This window comes from Chaetura pelagica, unplaced genomic scaffold (assembly GCF_000747805.2).
Source record: "Chaetura pelagica isolate M959 unplaced genomic scaffold, ChaPel_1.0 scaffold117, whole genome shotgun sequence".
Lineage (NCBI taxonomy): Eukaryota > Metazoa > Chordata > Aves > Apodiformes > Apodidae > Chaetura > Chaetura pelagica.
Genome location: NW_009954185.1, coordinates 9,034,624 through 9,056,589, shown reverse-complemented (window position 1 = coordinate 9,056,589; position 21,966 = coordinate 9,034,624). Strand labels below are relative to the sequence as shown.

The 21,966-nt window shown below is 42.0% G+C and overlaps 1 protein-coding gene across 1 annotated transcript in view; it reads left to right on the top strand.

Moving 5' to 3' along the window:
- The window catches only part of LOC104393537 (ovostatin-like), a 34,529-nt gene that overhangs the window by 8,791 nt on the left and 3,772 nt on the right, over nucleotides 1-21,966 (top strand). Inside the window, exons 10-32 of the mRNA XM_010003040.1 lie at nucleotides 305-414; nucleotides 1,546-1,704; nucleotides 1,789-2,016; nucleotides 2,232-2,289; nucleotides 3,514-3,659; nucleotides 4,044-4,193; nucleotides 4,810-4,980; nucleotides 5,562-5,704; nucleotides 7,048-7,125; nucleotides 7,670-7,898; nucleotides 8,791-8,917; nucleotides 10,112-10,233; nucleotides 10,869-10,920; nucleotides 11,223-11,306; nucleotides 11,962-12,138; nucleotides 12,449-12,530; nucleotides 16,529-16,685; nucleotides 17,179-17,253; nucleotides 17,817-17,982; nucleotides 19,297-19,517; nucleotides 19,962-20,177; nucleotides 20,293-20,417; nucleotides 20,622-20,712. Of these exons, the coding sequence (XP_010001342.1) occupies nucleotides 305-414; nucleotides 1,546-1,704; nucleotides 1,789-2,016; nucleotides 2,232-2,289; nucleotides 3,514-3,659; nucleotides 4,044-4,193; nucleotides 4,810-4,980; nucleotides 5,562-5,704; nucleotides 7,048-7,125; nucleotides 7,670-7,898; nucleotides 8,791-8,917; nucleotides 10,112-10,233; nucleotides 10,869-10,920; nucleotides 11,223-11,306; nucleotides 11,962-12,138; nucleotides 12,449-12,530; nucleotides 16,529-16,685; nucleotides 17,179-17,253; nucleotides 17,817-17,982; nucleotides 19,297-19,517; nucleotides 19,962-20,177; nucleotides 20,293-20,417; nucleotides 20,622-20,712 (3,167 nt within the window). The remainder of the gene's footprint in view (nucleotides 1-304; nucleotides 415-1,545; nucleotides 1,705-1,788; nucleotides 2,017-2,231; nucleotides 2,290-3,513; nucleotides 3,660-4,043; nucleotides 4,194-4,809; nucleotides 4,981-5,561; nucleotides 5,705-7,047; nucleotides 7,126-7,669; nucleotides 7,899-8,790; nucleotides 8,918-10,111; nucleotides 10,234-10,868; nucleotides 10,921-11,222; nucleotides 11,307-11,961; nucleotides 12,139-12,448; nucleotides 12,531-16,528; nucleotides 16,686-17,178; nucleotides 17,254-17,816; nucleotides 17,983-19,296; nucleotides 19,518-19,961; nucleotides 20,178-20,292; nucleotides 20,418-20,621; nucleotides 20,713-21,966) is intronic.

Sequence of the window (21,966 nt, the reverse complement as noted above, 5' to 3'; positions counted from 1 at the left end):
CCTCCTACGGGGGGGTCACAGATCTCCCCACAGTGTCTGAGCCGGCAGAGTGCAGGTGCAGCCTTGAAGCCTCAGTAGTTAGAAAAACATTCCACTGTCTTATCAGCCTAGCAGAACACACTGTTGCTAGTTAAAAGAAAGCTTACTGAAGAAAAAAAAAAAATCAGTAAAAAGAAAAATTGGCTTAATCCTGGCTCAAACCAGGACACTCTCCATAACATCACTGCTCCATATAGCTTTTCAAAAGAAACAGTTTTCTGCACGTCTGATTTCTGTTTCTTCCCACATTGGGTGTGTCTCACAGGTATCCAGATGAAAGACAATGACTATGTTGCAGTCAATGAAGAAAATGATAGAGTGATGTTCAAAAATATGGATCCCTATTACAAGAGAGGAATTCCTTACTATGGTGAGGTGAGCACCTGAGAGGACACATTTAGATCAAAACTCCCTGAAGTCCAGCATGCAGATCTATGCGTTGCTCCATTTATGGCTGTCCCTTAACTCTGTGCCGACAAGTTCCTGTAATAATATTGTGTAATGGTGATTGCTGCATATTCCTCTCATTATATTAGATGCTCCTTGAGAAAATAGCAAAAATATATTATACCTGGTGTGTTAAAGTGCCTTCTGCCATAGTTAGGGAATGCTTAAAAGGTGGATAATGAAAGGTCATATGAGTGGGAAAGAAGAGTCTGCAAGAAACTACTTCAGCCACAGCTGTGCTTAAACTGAAGGTAGAATTTATTCTGTGTTGCATCACACAGTCCCAGGAACATTTACATAAAGCAGTGTAGGTGTTGGAGCACATTCCAACTTCTTATCAACCTGCACATGCAAGATAAACCCAGGCACAGAAAGAAGGGTGAGTCATACAGCATCATCCTGATATGCAATGAGGACAGAGGGTAGGTCTAGATTCCCAGGAGCTCAGAGTGCTACTGAGTTTCACAGGTTATCTGTGGCCATGAAGTCTTATGATTGCTTTAGTTTTCTTAATCAGTGCCCTTCAAAGAGTATGTGCTCTGGAGTCCTTCTTTTTTTATTTGCTCAGTAAGATAGAGTATGAGGAAAGAATTTAAACCATCATCTCTCATTCAGTAGTTTTTTACTATAATGGTGGCCCACTGAACTATTGGTCTCTGAAGAGACAGGGGAGTTTTCATTAAAATAATCTTTTCTGTGGGATCATGTATATAGACAATTCCTTCTCCTATGACATATATATATATCGTCCCTGCACTGACAGGAATTGCCTGCTGTTGCTTGTCAAAGAACTCCTGCACCTTCAAAATATTGAGGAGCATTTGCCTCCTAAATACATTTCACTCTTGTTTTCTACTCCCTGCAATTGTCCTCAGTGTTTCAGTGTTCTGGTGAGCAAAGCATTTCCTGTTCTTTTTGTGTTGTTTTTGCTTTTATTTGGTTTTTTTGTTGTTTTTTTTTGTTGTTGTTTGTTTGTTGGTTTTTGTTTGTTTTATTTTTTTATTTGGCTGGTTGGTTGGCTTTTTTTCTGAATCCATTCAGGGTTTTTTTTGTGTTCAGATTGCTGTGACAGATGTGGATGGCAAGCCTGTTGCTAATAGGACTGTCCTGCTGGAGCTCAATGAAGAATACCTAGCCAACTATACCACTAACAAGAACGGCACTGCTGCTTTTTCCATCAACACATCCAACTTCTTTAATGCCAGTTTTAAGTTGAGAGTAAGTAAATTTTTTTGCCTCTCATCTGCCTGCCATTTTTTATATGTCTCTTTTTTTATTCCCTCTGTATAATCTGTTCTATAGGTCAGGCAGGCAGCAGATGACTGTGCAGACTTCTTCATCTGGAGGACTAGTGATGACCCCCAAGTCTTATTCTATGTCCATCGTTTCTACTCACGGACCAACAGCTTTGTGAAAATTGAGCCAGTGAAGGAGAAGCTTAGCTGTGGCCAGAAGAGAACAATCAGTATTCACTATGTTCTGAACAGAGAAGGCTACAGGAATGCCTGGCACACAAACTTCTACTATGTAGTAAGTGCTACCTTGGCTACCAAAACACCTCTTTTCTTTCACCTTCTCTTGAACACAGTGTAAGGCAGAAATCTCCAGGCCAGATGGTGGTTACAGATCACAGCTCAACTTGATGGCCTTTGAAACCTCTCAGAACACTACTCAAAATCAATTACTTCATTGGGGAAGGGAGGAGTTGCTTTTAATCCTGTCTCATGAGTTTTTTCTAAGCCCAGGTGATGACAAAAGGAAAAATTGTTCTCAGTGGCCAGAAGGAAGTCAGCATCTCTGATGGTAAGTTCTAGGCCATATTAGAGTTTATACTTCAGAGCATTGTTCTGAGCACCAGAACACTACTAAGTTTTGCAAGGGATGAAAGCAGAGAATAGTAGCTAAAGTAGTTCTTGAATTACATGATCAGATACTCCCAGTATAATTTCCTTTTGCTGTAGCAGCTAGCCAATATTATAAAAAAATTGATCTAGTTGAAAGTTGAAAACTTTGTTGGCATCAAACACAAAGGAATGTAACTTTCTTCTGTTTTATTTCTTGCCAAGGAGTACTTGCAGTTTCACAGTTATTCTGTGACATCCAAGTCTTCACTAATTGGAAGACTAAAACTTTTTGAAGTTTGACATAATAAGATTCCCATTTGAGACGGCTATTTAGCAGTTAATTTCTTGGAATTCATTGCAGTTTCATAAGTCTCCAGGCACTCACAAGTGCCAACAACAGCAAACTGAACTTTGTTCTTCCATTGTTAAAAAACATATTTTCTTGCAAAATTTAGTCTCTTTCCATTTTTCAGTAGGTGACATAAGTAAGCCTCACTCCACATATAGGACTTGTCATTTAGTTTTGCCACCTTTAGTCTTTTTCTGAGTATTCATGCAGTATGGCTCCACAGTATAGGATCCCCTATGGTTTAGGGAAAGGCATCCCATTCATCAAAAGGCAGCTATATCATATGATTTTTCCTTTCATGAAATAAGCTTGAAGCCATGTGTTTTTTCCATATTATTGGGGGCTAATCTTAAGCTGTGCAATAGTGTGTGACTCACCAAAAATTAAGTGAAAGCTTAATTTCCTGTCCCAGCTCTAGCTGATGTCTTCCATGGAGATGAGAACTTCATATTTCCTAGAGTTAAGAGAGCATTCCTTTAGTTCAGAAGATTGGCCTATCTCCTCTGGGGTAAGAGGTTCTAGGTTTGAGACTCTAAGGTAATGTTATGCTCTTCGCATAGCAATCATGCACAGATTTCCTTGTCCAACTTCTACTCATCTCAGACCCTATTCTGGAAAACTCTCTGCTCTCAGCACCCTCCAGTTTGTATGTTTTCTTGCTGATAGGAGATGCTCCTCAGCCACTAAGAGATTAATCTTCTACTATCCAGTTTCCCTGTTTTCAAACGGGCTGATAGGTGGTTATGCGTAAATACATCGTCCTTCCACCAAAGATGAGGTTTGCCTAATCTCTTTTGTTGACTTCTCCTTCCCTATTCCATGTTACTTTCACAGCTCCCAGAGGTACATTCTCCATTACACTCACTGTCACTGAGAACCTTGGTCCCAACAGCAGGCTGTTGCTCTACACAGTGCATCCTCATGGGGAGGTAGTGGCTGACAGCTCTTGGATATGCAGTGATGTATGCTTCAAAAATAAGGTGAAAACATTTGCTTCCTTATCAAGGGCTGTATAAGCTGGCTCTTAGCAGAAGAAACAGGGAATGAGTTCATCCCTGAACTAAGGACAGCCTTTAGAAATAGAAAAGGTACAGATATGCCTGGGAACATGAGGAGCTATCCCTGGAATTGCCGCATATGATAGGACTCAAACTAAGCTCTCAATGGAGTGTGGAGAGGGAAGTGACTAGGATATTATAGAGGCTGTGGGTTTTTACAGAAGAAAGTTTCAGAAGGGCCATCTGGTGATAGCTTTGCCCCACAGAGAATAGAGTGAGTGAGGGTGAAAGGTGAGATTTACACCTATGTGCCAAACTGATTCTCTTTAATTTCTGCATGGTTGTCTTGGATTTATGAATTTCCAGATCCAGCTCAAGTTCTCTGAGAAGCAAGGTCTCCCAGGCTCTAAAGTCAGTCTCCACCTGGAATCTGCTGCCAACTCCTACTGTGCCCTGCAAGCTGTAGATCAGAGTATCCTTCTTCTTCAGCCCGGGCAACAGTTATCTGCTGAAAGTGTAAGCTGCATCTCCAGTCCTGTCTCCTTTTGACCTAGGATCATCTAGAATGACATTCCATTTCCCATCTGTGATGCTTGTTGCCAGCTGTGTTTTTGTTTTTCCCTTGGTAAAAGACATCCCAAAAAAGAAAGGTCTGTGACAATTGTACACTTTGAAGCCAGAATTTGGTAGAGGAACATTTTTTGAAAGTAGAACAGTGTAACACATGTCCTAAGAATATAATGTAAATCCTTGAAAGCATAACTCCTCCCGGGGGAGTGGTTATGTCAAAATTGCATTCTATGACTCAAATAGGCCTTGAGCTGAGAACAAAAGTTGTATATGCCAGCTAGTATCTCGTTGAACTTCAGTGTCCTCTCTGCATTACTCAGGAGTGTATTTCTCCACTTTTTTGTTCAAGTTCACCCCACAAAGCCACTGTAGCTGAGGAGACAGGTCGAGTCCAGTCTGTCTTGTGTATCACCAGCTGAATTGCTTATCCATTTCTACGTAGGCATCACTAGGCAAACCCACCATCATCTATCTATAGGAGTGCTCAGGGGGCACTATAAACTTTGAATATATGAGATTTTCTGCCTGCCTTGTGTTTACACTAGTTCTTCTCATCTCTCAGGTGTACTACCATCTTCCTGTGAGCAATTTATATGGCTATTACTACAATGGGATCAACCTGGAAGATGACAAGCAAGAGGGGTGTACTCCAGTCAAAACCACCTTTTTTGATGGCTTGTACTATGAACCTGTGAACGTCAGTCATGATGGTGATGTCTACAGGATTTTCAGGGTATGTAGTCTCTGAGGTTCTGCAGGTGGGAAGTATTCCAGAAGAATTTGTGCATATTAGCATTAAACTTTCTCAGGTGGTGGTTTTTACTTCTAAGAGAAGACAGATGATGAACTGTCTGAAGTCTCTAATCACCCAGTTTCTGTCTTTTCATTCCCACCTCTTCCTTAGGAAGCCTGAGGATCACTATTAGATGTATTCACTGGAATCCTGCCCATGCTTCCATAGTCATTTCCTAAGCAGGATGATGGCCTTGACTAATGATAGCAGGCATTTGTAGTAAAGATCTGAGCTTATGAGGCAGGCCACATGTTTCCTGATACACTTGCCTTCACTCTTGCTGGCCCCATGGCCTAACACAAGCCACATCAATACTGCTCTTCACAGAACACCAAATGTCACCCCTTCATAAGAAGGACTTAGAGCTTGGAGGGGAAGAGTTGTGACGTTCAGGTTCAAAGGGTGGGTGGGATGTGAGAAGGAAGGAGAGAGATGAGGTATGGTAACCGAGGTGGGAAAAGTAACGTGCCTTGGTAGCTAGTGCAAGCCCTGAGTGTCATGATTGATTCTTTCACATTCAGGATATGGGCCTGAAGGTTTTCACCAACTCTGTGCTACGGAAGCCAGTTCTGTGCAATGAAGGCAAATCAGACACAGAAGATTACCCTGCCTATTTGGAACATGGTGTGGCCCTGGGCGGTGGCTATGGTGCAGGTAAAAGAAGGTCCATGATATACTTCCAGTTCTAGTCTGCCTGGTCTTCAAAACTCCTTCCTACATAAAAAAGTAGCCAGCATGTTGAGGTTTTTTTGGAAAATAGGTCTATGTGTTCCAGTTTGCCTCTAGTAATCTAGTTCTGACAGTCCTTGCAGTAGAATCAGTTCTCTCTCACTTATGTGCAGGGTGCATATGGAAAAGACAAGGAATATTGAGATGCTACATCTTTCATAAACTGATGTTAGATTTTCAGGGTTTTTCCAGTCAAAATCTTTCATCAAGTCACAATTCAATTAAACATTTGAAAGGAAATGCCAATACAGAAATGGCAATTACCAGTGTCAATAATTCACAAAGCACTTAGCATACTTGGCACGTATTTACAAAGCCTTTTAGGTCAGCAAGCATTATGATTATCTTTCTTCAAGTGTTCAGCAAAAGAGCAAAAGGAGCAATCATAGATTACCACAAGGGAAATTGCTATTCAACACTAGGAAAAGTTCTTCCCCATGGGATGTGTACAACACTAGAAGTAGTTCTCCAGAAAGTTTTGGAATCTCCACTGCTGCAAATTTTCAAAACAGAGCTGGATAAGATCATTGGGCAACATGATCTCACTTTGAAGTTAGTACTACTTCAATGAGATTGGGCTAGAGAACTCCAGAGGTTCCTCTCAATCTAGATTTTTTTTTTTTTTCAATGATTCTGTGATCCTATGATTCTACATGCAGCAAAATAGAAAAGTATTATTTCTATGATATGACTAGGAACTATGACATACCTCCATGCTAAATGAGTTCTTGGACATTGCAGTTGAGTCCATGGCAAAACTTAGAGGAGTACTGTGATCACAGGAATATAAAAATCAGACCTGTAGTTTGGCTATAAACAGAAATAGTTTTCCAATGGACAGGATATTCAGCTCCATTTTTAACTACTGAACAGGGTTGAGTTACTGAACAATGATTAAGCTACCAGGGCAGTTTGTAAAGCATTATAAACTTTGGTGACAATACTGGCTACTGCTTCCCATTAGTAAATCAAAGAGTGCTAGTGGAAGAGGACAATGAACATGCCTAACTGAATTATGAGACCTTTCAACATGAAGTAAAGCAAAGTGTCTTGTGAAACAGCCAAATTTTCTAGTATTTTCCCATGTGAAAAGATAATAGATAAGAAATTGTTCTTGTATTTGTTTGAATTTTCCTTTTTTATGTGGAAATTTTAATGGGAAAATGTTCAAATGGAATACTTATTTTCCTTTATGGTGTTGAGCATGTCTGACAGCAGTTCAGATTCTGGCCTGACCTCTCTCATATTTACTTTAACCATACACAATCTTCTAGAGAGGCTTATTGGTGGGAGTGGTGTTACTACTGTTCGGAAATTCTTCCCTGAGACCTGGATTTGGGATCTGGTTCACACCGAGTGAGTACTCTTATCTTGACTTCTTATTCTTACGTGGATTTCTGTGTTGACAAATGTTGCTGAGATGAATTCTGAGAGGAAACCATGGAACACAGCTGCTTTGTAGCAGGTGCATGTCCTTTTCCTGTCTTGCTCAATGATCATTGAGCTCCCAACCCTGTATACAGTGTCAAACGTACTTGAACTGTGACATAACCGTTCTGTGCTCTGCTCCATCATTCTGATGGAGGGGAAGAATGAGAGCTAAAAGTAAAACAAGAGCATTTGTTTAGGAGAGAAGCAGGAGCTAAGCTATTTTTTTTTAATAATATTTTTAATTTAGCAGCAGTAAACTCAATTATTTTGTTTTTTCTTTCCAGGCTATCACAGCACGTGCATTCCTCATCTTTGCTTCCAGCTTTATTATATTGTTTTAAATATGGAGAGGTACCTTGCAGAAAGAGAGATGAAACAGAAGTACTAACTCAAGAAAGGAGCCTATTTTATAAATTGTCTTTGAAGTGCCCAAGATAATTTCTCATTCTGTTTTTCTTATTTTGCTCAGTTCCAGAGGCGAGGCTGATGTCTTTTACACGATCCCTGATTCCATCACAGAGTGGAAAGCCAGTGCTTTCTGTGTTCAAGATGATGCTGGTTTTGGCATCTCCTCACCTGTTCCACTGACAGCATTCCAACCATTCTTTGTGGCTCTTACCTTGCCGTACTCTGTCATTCGAGGGGAAAAATTTAATTTAATATCAAATGTCTTCAACTACCTAAACAAATGCATCCAGGTATATAAAGTTCCCTTTTACTTCCCATATGGTTTGTGTGTTTCCTAGAGATCCTAGCATTCTCCTGCATAATGCATCAGAAATGCAGAAAAAAATTTTCACTTACACTTTAGCCTGATACATTACTTTCTCATCCTCTTGCCCTGGAGCCACCCCCATCATCATCACATCAGGGAAAAGTGGCTGATGATCACTGTGTCCAGCCCACAAAAAATAAGAACTTGCTCCTTATCCCTATAAAATTTTGTTATTCTTTTTGTTCCTCAAGGAGGAACTTGAGCTGATGGTATGTGTACTGTGTTGTGCAAAACACAATGGCTGCTGATTATATCATATAGACACCTTGGCTGATTTCTGTAAAAAATGGATGCTAATAGTAGACAGAAAAGGGACTGGTTTACCATTTCCTCAGATAAACGTTCCATCCTTCTTTCTTGGTACCATGTCACAGATTCAGATGTCAAATAGGTTCTCCAGCAAGTCCCTTGTCCTGCAGCCTGACTTGAGGGGCAGCCTACTTTATTTGTAATCAGAACTTGCTCCTTATCCCTATAAAATTTTGTTATTCTTTTTGTTCCTCAAGGAGGAACTTGAGCTGATGGTATGTGTACTGTGTTGTGCAAAACACAATGGCTGCTGATTATATCATATAGACACCTTGGCTGATTTCTGTAAAAAATGGATGCTAATAGTAGACAGAAAAGGGACTGGTTTACCATTTCCTCAGATAAACGTTCCATCCTTCTTTCTTGGTACCATGTCACAGATTCAGATGTCAAATAGGTTCTCCAGCAAGTCCCTTGTCCTGCAGCCTGACTTGAGGGGCAGCCTACTTTATTTGTAATCTCGCTCTTTTTTTTTTTTTTTTTTTTTTTTTTTTTTTTTGTCTCAGATAAGTGCCATACTGGCAAAGTCGAGTGACTACAAGGCAAAAATCCTTTCACCAGGAGGCAACACAGTAAAGTTGTGTGCCAATGAAAGGAAAACCTATATTTGGGCTGTTAGCCCCCACAGACTTGGTAAGTTTGTCTGTTCATCAACCTGATATACTCCTGTTTTATCTTTATACTTCTCTCCTTCCTGCCCTTTAATGCAGCACCAATAATCCACAGACAGGCATTTCTGGAGAGGTCCATTTATTGCTCCACAAATTTAGTACTGACCCTTGCTAAAGTTCCCTTAGACATAGTGAGTGAGGAGCGAATTGTTCTGGTGTTTTATCTCTTCTGATTCTTGGTAGTACATTTCCTGTCCAGTTTAGGAAGAACTGTTCACTTGCCACATTATATATTAAATACTGACAGGATTTCATGTGCCTATGATGTTCAGCTCACAGTTTTGCACCTAACCAGCTGTACTCAGTAAGAATAAAATTTGCTACTAATTTTGGGCTGGATTCTGAATAGGCAAAGGAGATACTGCTTTTCTCTGATTTTACAGCTGTGTTAACTGACTTAAGTGAACATTGTCTTTTTTAAAAAAGCAGTGACAACAGCTTGCATGTACACACAAAAAAGTTCGAATTACTGAAGATTCTTCTCAAAATGAACCACAGATGGGCTATTTTCCTTAAACAATTGTTTCTAAAACCCTATGGCCACTATGACTGGTTTTCTTCAAACTCACTGAGAAAGATGCAAACTTAGAGTGAGATGAAAACTGGCTATGCAGCAAAATAATACTGCAGAGCTGAATAAAAGAAAGCTGCTGTCTCTCCCTGCTAATTCTGAAGTGCATTTTGTTCCAAGTAGAAAAATTCCTTTGGATTTCCACTTTGAAATGTCTGCAGGAGTGAAATGAGCAAGGCCTGCAAAGCTGCTCTCTTCATTGTTGCTCCTCTGCTTGGCAGCTGCACTGTGGCTGTTACTCAATGTTGTCCCACTGTTAATAAACTCCATCTGAAGGAAAGTGGTAGAAAAGCTGTAAGTATTGCAACACTGCCCTAGGCCAGATAAAACTCCACACAAGGCTAAGAAGTAGAAAACGGTAGTAAGTCCTGTCAGTTGTTTGGCCACGCTGGGGCTCCAGGCAACCACTCCTTGTCACTAGTGGGCAGGGGTGGAGCCTAAATGAAATTTGTTTCTACTGAGCTGCCTTCAGAGAGGGTATTTTTCTCAGCAGTCTTATCAGCACGGAAGAGGCAATGAAAGCCAGGCATAACTGTAGACATTGAAGATAACTTTGTTTTCTTGGGCTGGTGCTTGGCTTTCCAGGTGAGGTGAATTTCACTATTACTGCTGAGGCCAAACTAAGTACTGGAGGAACAGGAAACAGTACATCCCTGCAAGAGGAGACAATAAACAGGGACACCTTGGTTCAAACCCTCCTTGTTGAGGTACAGTTGAAAATTTGCATGTGCTTTCTACTTTGTGTAAACCACAATTCCTACAGCTGTGGCTTAGAAGCAAATAGCGAGTGTGGGGAGGCGAGGCAGATCACACAGGGGGAACTGTGAACAGAAGGCTTCTCCAAGTGAAAATGAGAGTATAAATAGCAACCATCGTGTCATCTGCTGTCCTTCTGTCATTGTCACCTTCTTGGGACCACAAGCGTACATGTCCTAATGGTTCACAGATGTCAGTAGCCAAAACTGGGGAGATTCCATATCTTACCTGTAAATGCCTTTAGCCTATAATACTGAGGAGTTCAGTGGAGGGCAGGCACAAAAGGAAAAGGATTTACCTTGAGCATCATAAAACAGAGGCTGGAAAAGTCTGTGTTATAACTGCTTTCTATGAAGGTAGGTTCTCTGGATAGGGGGGTGGGTAAAACAGAGAAAGAACTATTGGTCAAGAGATAGGTGGAGGAATTCCACTATTCTGGTGGGGGTAGGGCAGGACGGGGTACAAGGCATGTACCATCTGGGTAGCTACATCCACATACTGTTTTATGCCATTACCTTGTTCACGGTTTCATGGTCAACACTTCACTTTTCTTTCTCTTCCTGACCACTTTCCTGCAATCAAACAGTCTGAAGGTATTAAAAAAGAACTGACTCAGAGCACTCTTTTCTGTACCAAAGGTAAGTTCATTCATTTCTTCATTACAGAGAGTTAGGAAACCTGCTTCATTGTCTTGTAGGTTTTGTCCTGCAAAACCAGAGACACTTCCAGGGGAGAAGAGAGGGTCTCAGGGTCAAGGTGCTGGGCTACAATTCTGGGTTTTCAGAGATACCTTTGACTCATTGAACAATTCTCTGCAGCAGCTTCTTTACCCAGGACTGCAGATTGTAATAGTCACTGTAGTAATGGCTACAAAGCAAAGACTTCTGAATAAATAAATAAATAAACAATTTTAACAATTCTTGTTACATTTTCTCATTAGGCGTAACAAAGTCTGAACCAGTCTCTCTCAACCTCCCAAGAAACATAGTACAAGGATCAGCCAGAGCTTACTTTTCTGTCATGGGTAAGTTTAGCACTTAACAACAGAATTAAATGGCATTTCTCTCTTGTGCTGAACATAATGCCACCATTTATACATATACAAAACTAATTAAAGTTGAGGAGATATCAAACTGTGATTTTAGAGAAAATATTTCCTACTTTGCAAAATGGCAATGAAAGACAAAAGTTGCTCAGAATTCTCTCATACCACATCAAAAGTGGTGAAAATAGTCTATTTCAATTTATATTAGGGTCATTGTGAGGTGTGCTGATACTGTGCAGTAGCCTCTATAGCCCATCAGCACCATAACCACACTTGATCCTCACAGGTACACACAAAACAGGAAGCAGCGTGTAAAGGGCAGGGAAGCTTAACCTTTCCTAAGGGTTCACAGCTGTTTCTCAAAATTCATGCCAGCCACTATTGGTGTTCAGTTTTTTCTCAAATTCTCAGTTTGTCCCAGGTGTCCAGCACCAAAATAAAAGATAAAAATGTAAATAAGGACATTTCAGCCTTTCTGTTAGTGTGTGTCTTTGGTTACTGTGACTACTTTGTACTGGTCATTGCCCTTAGGTTCATAATATACAAAGCAATGTATAATGCTGTGCAATTAAAAAAAAAAAAAAAAAAAAAAGAAATTGAACTGAACTAACTCCTTGTATCTTTAATTCTCTAGGAGATGTTTTGGGTACAGCCCTGACAAACATGGACAACCTCCTCAATATGCCTTATGGCTGTGGAGAACAGAACATGGCCTTGTTCACACCTAACATCTATATTCTGGATTATCTGAATAAGACTGGGCAGCTAACTGAAGAGATTAGAGACAAGGGTACTGGATATTTATCCACAGGTGACAGGCTTTCAGATTCTTTTATCTAATGCTGTGATTGTGTGCATTAAAGTCTAAAGCTCTACATGGTGAGCACTGATCTCTGATTTCTAGCACCCCATCTATTGCATAGAAGCAGGCAAAAACAGCACCTCAAAGCAGCATGTCATATTTACAAGAGCAAAATCATCTAGAAGTCATAGTTGCTGACATTATTCACCAGACATACATTACTTAAAATTAAATCCACAAGTCCTACTTCTTCAGTCGAATAAACATCACAACTAGTCATTTTCTGTCTTAAGAAAATATGCCTTTATTGTATTTTCAGGGTACCAAAAACAACTCACATACAAACACCAAGATGGATCCTACAGCTCCTTTGGGACACGAGACAGGGAAGGGAGTGTATGGTAAGTGATGACGCTTTCTGTTTCCCTAACACGGGGGTTTTAGGCTTTGAAAAATGATCAAAGTGTTCAGTGATTCTTATTTTTAATAGACTAAATGGACATAGATTAATTAATTTGGATCTCATAGCAAAGGAGAGATCAATAAACTGGAAAAAATGCGAAAAAGGGATAAGATGATTGGGGGCTGGACTAACATTCAAAGAGAGGCTGAAGGAACTGGCTTTGTTCAGCCTGTAGAAGAAGAGAAATGGACAACTTATGTGAAGCTTTCCACTACCCATATGAGACGGTAGAAAAGACAGATTCAGACTCTTCATAGATTCATTTAGTTTGGAAAAGAACTTTAAGATCTTCAAGTCCAACCTTTAACCCTGCTCTACCATATTCATCCCTAAACCATAACCCAAGCTCCACATCTATATGACTTTTGAACATACCCAGGGATGGTGACTCAAACACCTGTCTGGGCAGCCTGTTCCAATGCCTGACAACTCTTTCAGAAAAAACAAATTCCTGATGTCCAGCCTAAACTTCCTCTGGTGTAGCTATAGGCCATTCCCTCTTGTCCTATCACTGTTTACTTGTGAGCAAAGACCAGCACCTACCTCTCTACAATGTCCTTTCAGATAGTTGTAGAGAGCAATAAGGTCTCCTCAGCCTCCTTTTCTTCAGACTAAATAAGCCCAGTTCCCTCAGCCACTTTTCATAAGACTCTTGTCTAGGCCTTTCCCCAGCCTAGTTGCTCTCCTCTGCACCCACTCCCGCACCTCGATCTCTTTCTTGCACTGAGGTGCCCAAAACTGAACACAGTATTTGAGGTGGGGCCTCAGCAGTGCAGGGTACCGGGGGAAGATCTCTTCCCTAGACCTGCTTGCAACACCATTTCCAATACAAGCCAGGATGCCATTGGCCTTCTTGGCCACCTGGGCACACTGCTGGCTCATGTTCAGCTGCTTGTCAATCAGCACCCTGAGGTCCCTTTCTGCCAGACACTTTCCAGCCACATGTCCCCAAGCCTGGAGCGTTGCCTGGGGTTGTTGTTGCCCAAGTGCAGGACCTGGCACTTGGCCTTGTTGAAGCTCATACAGTTTTCCTCAGCCCATTGACCTAGTGATTAAGTCCCTGTGTAGACCCTCTCTACACTCAAGCAGATCAACACTCCCATCCAGTTTGGTGTAATCTGCAAACTTACTGAGCGTGCATTCTGTCTCCTCATTGAGGTCATTGATAAAGATGTTAAACAGAAATGGTCCCAACACTGAGCCCTGAAAAACTCCACTTGTGGCTGGCTGCCAGCTGGATTTAGCTCCATTCACCACCACTCTCTTGTCCTGGCCACCCAGCCAACGGAGAGCATGCCCATGCAAGCCATGAGCAGCCAGTTTTTTCATGAGAATGCAGTAAGAGGCAGTGTCAAAGGCTTCACAGAAGTCCAGGTAGACAATACTCACAGCCTTTCACTCATTGACCAGGTGGGTCATCTTGTCATAGAAGGAGATCAGGTTCATCAAGCAGGACCTGCCTTTCATAAATCCATGCTGACTGCGCCAGATCACCTGATTGTTCTGTAAATGGAGCATCACAACACTCAAGGTGATTTGTGCCTTCCCCAGCAAGGTTAGACTGACATTTCTGTAGTTGCCTGGATTCTCCTTCCAGCCTTTCATGTGTGTCACATTTGCCACCCTTCAGCCCACTTGGACTTCCCTAGTTTGCCAAGATTTTAGGTAAATGAAGGAAAGAGGTTTGGCGAGTAGATCCGCCAACTCCTTCGATACTCTTGGGTGTAACCCATCCCGGCCCATAGACTTGTACATGTTTAAATGTTGCAGCAGGTCCCTGACTATTTCCTCTTTGATCCAGGAGGTTTGATTCTGTCCCTTCTCCCTGTCCTCCAGCTCAGGGGCTGAGTGTCCAGGGAACAACTAGTTCTACTGGTAAAGATTGAGGCAAAGAAGGCATTAAGCACCTCAGTGTTTTGCTCATGCTTTGTCACTAAGTTTCCCCCTGCAACCAATAAAGGATGGAGATTTTCACTAGTCCTCCTTTTGCTGTTGATACATTTATAGAAACACTTTTTATTGTCTTTAATAGCTGTAGCTAGCTTGAGTTCTAGTTGGGCTTTGCCTCTCCACATTTTCTCCCTGCATAGCCTCACTGTATTTTTGTAGTCCTCATGAGAGACTTGCCCCCTCCTGCACAGGCCATAAACTCTCCTTTTATTCCTGAGTTCCAGCAAAAGCTCTCTATTTAGCCAGGCCTATCTTCCTCCTCGCCAACTTGCCTTTCAGCACATGAAAATAGCCGGCTCCTGCTCCTTTAAGTCTTCTTTTTTGAAGTATGTTCAACCTTCCTGGACTCCTTTACCCTTCAGGGCTGCCTCTCAAAGGATTTTGTTGATCAGTCCCCTCAACAGGCCAGAGTCTGCCCTCTGGAAGTCCATGGTGGCAGCTCTATTGACTCCCCTCCTTACTTCCCCAAGAATTGAAAACATTATTGTTTTATGATCGCTGTGCCCCAGACGGCCTCCAACCATTACTTCCCCCAACAAGTTCTTCTCTGTTCCCAAGGAGCAGGTCAGGAGGGCACCTTCCATGGTTGGTTCCCTCACAAGTTCCATCAGGAAGTTAACTTCCACACACTCCAGGAACTTCCACAACTTTTCTCTCTCTTCTGTATTGTATTTCTAGGAGACATCTGGGAAATTGAAGGCCCACATGAGAACAAGGGGTAGCAATTGTAAAACATTTCCTATCTGTTTATAAAATATTTCATCCACCTCCTCATCCTGGCTGGGAGGTTTGTAACAGACTCCCACCATGGTATCAGCCTTGTTGCCCTTCCCCCTGATTCTTACCCATAAGGACTCAACCCTATCATCACCCTCATTAATTTGCAGGCATTCATATATCTCCCTAACATAGAGGGCCACCCCAGTGCCTCTTCTTCAGAGTCTATCTCTTCTGAAAATTTGGTAGCCACTGATTCCAGCACTCCAGTCATACAAGTCATCCCACCAGGTTTCTGTGATGGCAGCTATGTCACAGTTTTCCTGCTGCAGAACAGCTTCCAGCTCCTCCTGTTTATTGCCCATGCTGCATGCATTGGTGTAGATGCACTTCAGCTGGGCTAATGATTTGGCCACTACCTGACCATTCTCGGCTGCTCCCATAGCCAATGAGCCTTGTATTTTTGCTGCCACATGGATCAGCATCCCCCACCTCCCCTGAGACAGCAGATTGAAAGGCCTTTCCAGCACACTTGTCCCACAAGCACCAGCATGCTGCGCAAGAATGTCTTATCCTTACTTGAGTAAGACTTTATCCTTACTCAAGTTGCACAATGGAAAACCCAGCTGGATTGAAGGGAAATAATTATCTTCCCCATGAGAAGGCTGCAGCATTGAGACAAATGCTCAGAGAGGATACTGATATCTCTATCCCTGGAGATGTTCATGACATGACCAAACAAGAGAATGAGCTTTGAATTTGGCCCTAGTTTAAGCAGGTGGTTGGACTGGAGACTCCCAGAGATCCCTTACCAACTAGTTTATTTCATAATTCTGTTAATTAAGATTAGAAATTGCTATAATATGTCATCAAGCTGTGTCTATACTTTTTACCAGTCTGAAAGAATGGTTTCAGTACAGTAATGGAGAAACCTCTGGTCAGTTTTTATTACCAGGATTTTAGCTATCTTATTTATTTGAAACTTAAAACACACTTTCTTTTAACTCATAAATTACAGAGTTCACTTTAAGTCATTTTCTATGGATATGTGGTGGAGTCATCATCCCTGGAGGTATTTAAAGGACATGTAGGTACTTAGGGACATGGTTTAGTGGTGGACTTGCCAGTGTGCTATGTTAACAGCTGGACTTGAGAATCTGAAAGGTCTTTTCCAACCAAACCAATGCTATGATTCTATATCCAATTGCTAGTAAATGTTCTTGATCTTGTTCACACTTTACCTGCTTTGTGTTTCTGGTTCACCTGCAGGCTCACTGCCTTTGTGTACAAGTCATTTGCACAAGCCAGACGCTACATCTACATTGACAAAAAGGTCCAGTCTCAAACTTTGATCTGGCTGGCAAGTAAGCAGAAGTCAGATGGATGCTTTGAAAATGCTGGGTCACATTTCAACAATGCTTTGAACGTAAGCACTGGGACAAGTATAGTCCCCAGCTTCCAGTCCTACCACTGGGATTGATTTAGATAATTTCTGCCTAACACCAGCTTGTGACCACACCCTTGCTTGTATTATGTCTTGCACACCTCTCATGTACAAGCAGGGCATGATTCTCATGTCTGCTATTGATGATGAGGTAGAAGCCAGTTCAGCTCAGTCAGAAGTCTCCGGTCTTATTTTCCACCCCCGCAATATGTGTCCAGCCACAGGCTACAGTATGCTATATTGCATATGTGCAAAACCCAAGAAAATGCATTAAATAATTTTGGCTTCATCCTGAATGAACTTGATTTTTCTTGTTCCTGTACACACAAGGAGAAAGAAATTACTTCTGATCTCAAACCTAACTGGTATATGAACTATGAATTAATTCATATTCTGTTTCTTTCTGGGACATTTGTACTGACCTTTTTTTTTTCTTTCTTTCTTTCTTTTTTTTTTTTGCATGTGTTCTCTTCAGAGTGGAGAACAAGGTGAATACTCACTCACAGCTTACGTTGTGGCAGCATTGCTAGAGGCTGGACACACTGTCGTGGTAGGCATTTGATGCTGTTATGTTTTATTAGTCTGACCAACCATGTCAAACAGTGAACAAGTCACAGTCCACATTCTTTAACAATACAGTAAATACTGATTGTGGGACAGTACGGTCAGCTGAGGAATTCTGTTTCCAGAACCCTGCACTGCCATAAGATAGCTAGCGAGTATTAACACCCAACTGGCATACCCTGCTTTATCATGAGGTCTCAATACACTTCACATAGCTCTGTAAAATGTATCCATCTTTTAGAGCTATAGCAATGAATAGACAAAGGATTCACCAGTCTAAGGTCATCTAGCAAGTAAGGATAGAACCAGTGCTCTATTAGTCCAGCCATGCTGCCTCTAAATAAATGCAAAAAGAAGGCAGCAAGAGTGGAAAAGCATTTTTTACAGAATACAGAATACACACTGTAGGCCCTTAAACATGCCATGGTTCATGTATATTTTGGCATGAAGGGTCAGTGATGGTAGCATAAATAGTGATGGAAGTATTTAAAGAGAAGTTGAGACACAAATCCAATTACCTGACAACCCAACTATGTTTTGCATTACCAGCATCCCGTGGTTCAGAATGGCATGAGATGTTTGGAGACCGCATTTAGCAATGGAGTCCACAGTCTCCATAACCAGGCCCTCTTTGCCTATGCTTATCGTTTAACTGGCAAAGAGGAAAGATGCCAATTCTTCCTTGACAATCTGGACAAAAGAGCTAACAGAGATGGTAAGTGCAGTATGGCCATGATACTGACGATGCAGCTCATGGAATGGCCTGTGATCTGGATGTAAGCTGTTCTTACATGTATGTAAGTATGATTTTCTCATTGTCACCGTTTGAATCAGGTCTGACAACAATGGTCTCGGTCCCCTCCCCCTCCCACCCAGGAGGGGAAGGAGAGAGAGAAAAGAGAGAGACTTGGCTGGATTGAAAACTAAACTGCACAGCTTTAATTAAACACTAATGATATCAGAAAATATATACAATCATATACAGATATGTTCAGATATCTGCAAAAGTCTCTGGCCTCCCCCCACCCCCAGCAACTCCCACAGCATCTCCTGAGCTGGAACAGTCCCGAGGAATCCCGGAGATGCTGGAGAAAGCACAGAGTGATGAGGGTCAGGACAGCTCGAGCCTGGGGGTCGATGGTGATGGATGGACGGAGTCCTCCCTGGACGCCGGCCATGGACGGAAGAGAAGGGAAGAAGCAGCAGGAAGAAAGTTGTCTTCTGAGATCTCTGACCTTCCTCTGAGCTTATGTAGCTCTATGGAATGGAACATCTCTGGCCAGTTTTGCTGTCTGTCTAACTCAGCATCCTACGGGGGGTCATAAATCTCCCTGTAGCGTCTGAGCTGGCAGAGTGAAAGTGTGACCTTGGAGACCCAGCAGTTAGAAAAACATTCTGTTCTTATCAGTATAAGTTGGAAGGCTCTGTGACTAGTTAAAAGAAAGCTTACTGAAGGGAAGAAAATCAGTAAAAGGAAAATTGGCTTCATCCTGGCTCAGGCCAGGACACTCATTCATGCTGCTGCCATCCCATTTCATGCATCCTGTGCTATTGAATTTATCTCTATGAATTTCTGTGTCCATTCCTTTTGAGATTGAGCTGTGGCTTGATTTTCTTAAAATTGTGAAATAATGTAGATTGGGAGAGACCTCTTGAAGTCTCCAGTCCAAAGCAGTTGAAGGCTACATCTTGTTTCCCCATTACCCTTCTCTTCTACAGGCTCAATGAACCCAAGTCCCTTAAATATTTCATGTGCTTCAGTCTGTGACTGTCCTAGCATTCTTCTGCATTCTTCTCCTTCACTTCAACCACCCTTTGACTTATACAGACTCATTTTAATTCCCTTCCTATTTCTTCCTGTTTTCTTTTCCATCCTGGAACTAAATCCCATCCAGGACTCTGATGGCTTAAAAAACTTTTGGGTGATGGGAGAGAGGGAATTGTATACCTATCTCCCACATGATACTGTAGTGAATTAACCAGGAATTAATTTTCCCATGCTTTTTACATCCTGCTCTTCTATTTTCAGGTGGTTCAGTTCATTGGCAGAGAGAAAACAAGCCACCAGCAGAATATTTCCCTGATTTCTATTCCCGTGCCCCTTCTGCTGAGATTGAAACAACAAGCTATGTGCTCTTGGCTTTGCTCAAAAAAGCCAAACTCACTCCAGAAGACACTTCTTACATTTCTCGCATTGTGTACTGGCTTGTCAAACAACAGAACCCATATGGTGGTTTCTCCTCCAGCCAGGTAACAACTGGGTGTGATAAAAAGAAAGTTTCTGGGAGCAGTCTAGCCTGCAAGCTGGATCTCAATTGTATGACATATTTCCTGATTACATATTTGTTTGAATAATATTTGATAAATCGTGCTCACACAAATCTCCTTGTCAAGGCACAACAAACTCTTCATAGGCAGTTTCATCCATATTTTAGTTTTAGGAAATGGTAATTTACCTGAGTTTCAAGTTAGCAGTAGAAAACAGACACTGCTGATACAGCATTATCCCAGATTTTCTGGGATAATTCAAATCTGTGTCCTCAGAACTTGTATCTCATCTCTTTAGCTCCTTGCAAAGTCCCTCTCCATTTATGAGCACTGACAAAGCATCAGGGAAACAGGTGCTGTGCTAACCTCATGCACCATCTTCCAGCTGGGTATCTGTCTAATTAGGGGTCATGTTGTTCTTTCCAGGACACTGTTGTTGCACTCCAAGCTTTAGCGCAGTATGGATACCTCACCTTCTCTAAAAAAGGTCTTAACACAGTCAAAGTTAATTTCATGGACTACCCCAGTAAGACCTTCCAAGTGAATGACAAGAACCGCTTCTTACTGCAGCAGATTTCCTTACCCACTATTCCAGGGAATTATAGTGTGGAAGTGAATGGCACTGGCTGTGTCTATCTGCAGGTAAGCAAGCTCAGCACCACCTCTCTGAGGATTAATCAGGGGATCCCCCCTAACTTCTTGCCCTCCATACCTTATGTCAAAGCCCCTGGGACCATCTCACATTTATCTCTTTTAGACCACCCTGAGATACAACATCCATTTGCCAAAAAGAGCTGCAGGGTTTTCTCTGTCTGTGAAGTTAACCAATGCTTCCTGCACAAGCAACTTCCCACCAAAATTTGACCTTGTCCTCTCTGTCAGGTAACTTCCTCTTATTGACTCCTCTTATTAATCTACCCCCTTACATTCACAGTTTGGTAAAGCATCCAAGGAAGGATTTAAATATAGGCACTTAACTGCTACTGTGCAGCTACAGGAAGACAAATAGGGTCGCTGGAGCTGAAAGTCATTCACTGGTCTCTTCTCCATCTGCAGATCAAACTAACAGAACTTCTCTCATTTTAGTTACACAGGAAACCGCAGTGTCTCCAACATGGCTATTGTTGATGTGAAGATGCTCTCAGGTTTTGCTCCTGTAACATCTTCCCTGAAACAGGTAAATAATGGGATAAGAGTAAATGGTAATCCCTGAAAACATAGGAAGTTGATAAACATTGTCTCTAATTAGCAAATTGGAGCCCCACAGGAATTCTGCAAAGTTCCTAGATGTAGCCTTATGTCACATACTTTGTGTCTCTAGTCTCTGTTCATCTGTTGAAGACAAATCTTAGAAGTTGGCAAATCTAGTAGCCCAACAGGCAGGCATGCCCACTATATGTATACACAATGTACATACGCATATGCATATACATATATACACACACACACAGCTGGCCACACAGATCAATAGAGACAGAAAAGACTGCACTTACTCAAATGCAGACAGCACAAATGGACTTTCAGTTCCTGTTTCTGGATGATCATACTGAAAGCTCATTAGTGGAAAAGAAAAAATAAATAAATATATGTATACACATACACATATGCGTGCAAATATACAACGTGGATCCCTCTGGTATTTGAATTCAGTCTACACAGTAGCTGCCCCAGGATCCTTCTTCTGTCCACTTGATGGCATACATTGGCACACCCAGACATACCCGTACTCAAGGGCTCAGCCCTACTCCAGTGGCTGGAACTGAGCACCCAATCATACATATAGTGGGTGCCTCCAGTAACCTGCCTTAGAGACTTAGACATGCAGTCTCTGCAGCAGCTGGGCTTGGATCACCTAGTCTCCCAGTTGCCTCACATGGACGCATACACATATGCAAACACACACAAATGAGTCTTTGCTAGCTGGTCTAGTCCAATGGCATGGCCCCAAGACCTTATAGTCTCTCCAGTAACAAGCTCAGATCTCCTTGTCCAACCTGTAGCCAACTCAGATCCTCTGGTATCTTCAGTATTTGACCCAGCCTCATACCTGATTTAGTAGGTGGCTGCCAAGCCATTTAACTTACTCACCAGCTAGTCCAGCTTTGTATCCACTTGCAACCACCCACTGGCACGCACACGCACACACAACAGGCCAGAAGTCTGGTCTCTCAAGATGTTGGCACCCCAGACACACAGTCTCTGCAACCTGTGGTCCCCTCTTCAGTGGTCTGCACACACACTCACAAAATAAAGAGCCCCTCATCCATGAAAATAATCAGGAACAGAATTTAAGAGGAAGAGAGGAGAAACTGCAGTGAACAGGTGCAGGGCATGGCCAAACGTGTACCAGTTTAGGTGCAACCATCACCTTTTATCCCATTTCCCCATCCTTTTATCTCGTTTTCCCACCCTTTTTCCTCCCATTCAGACT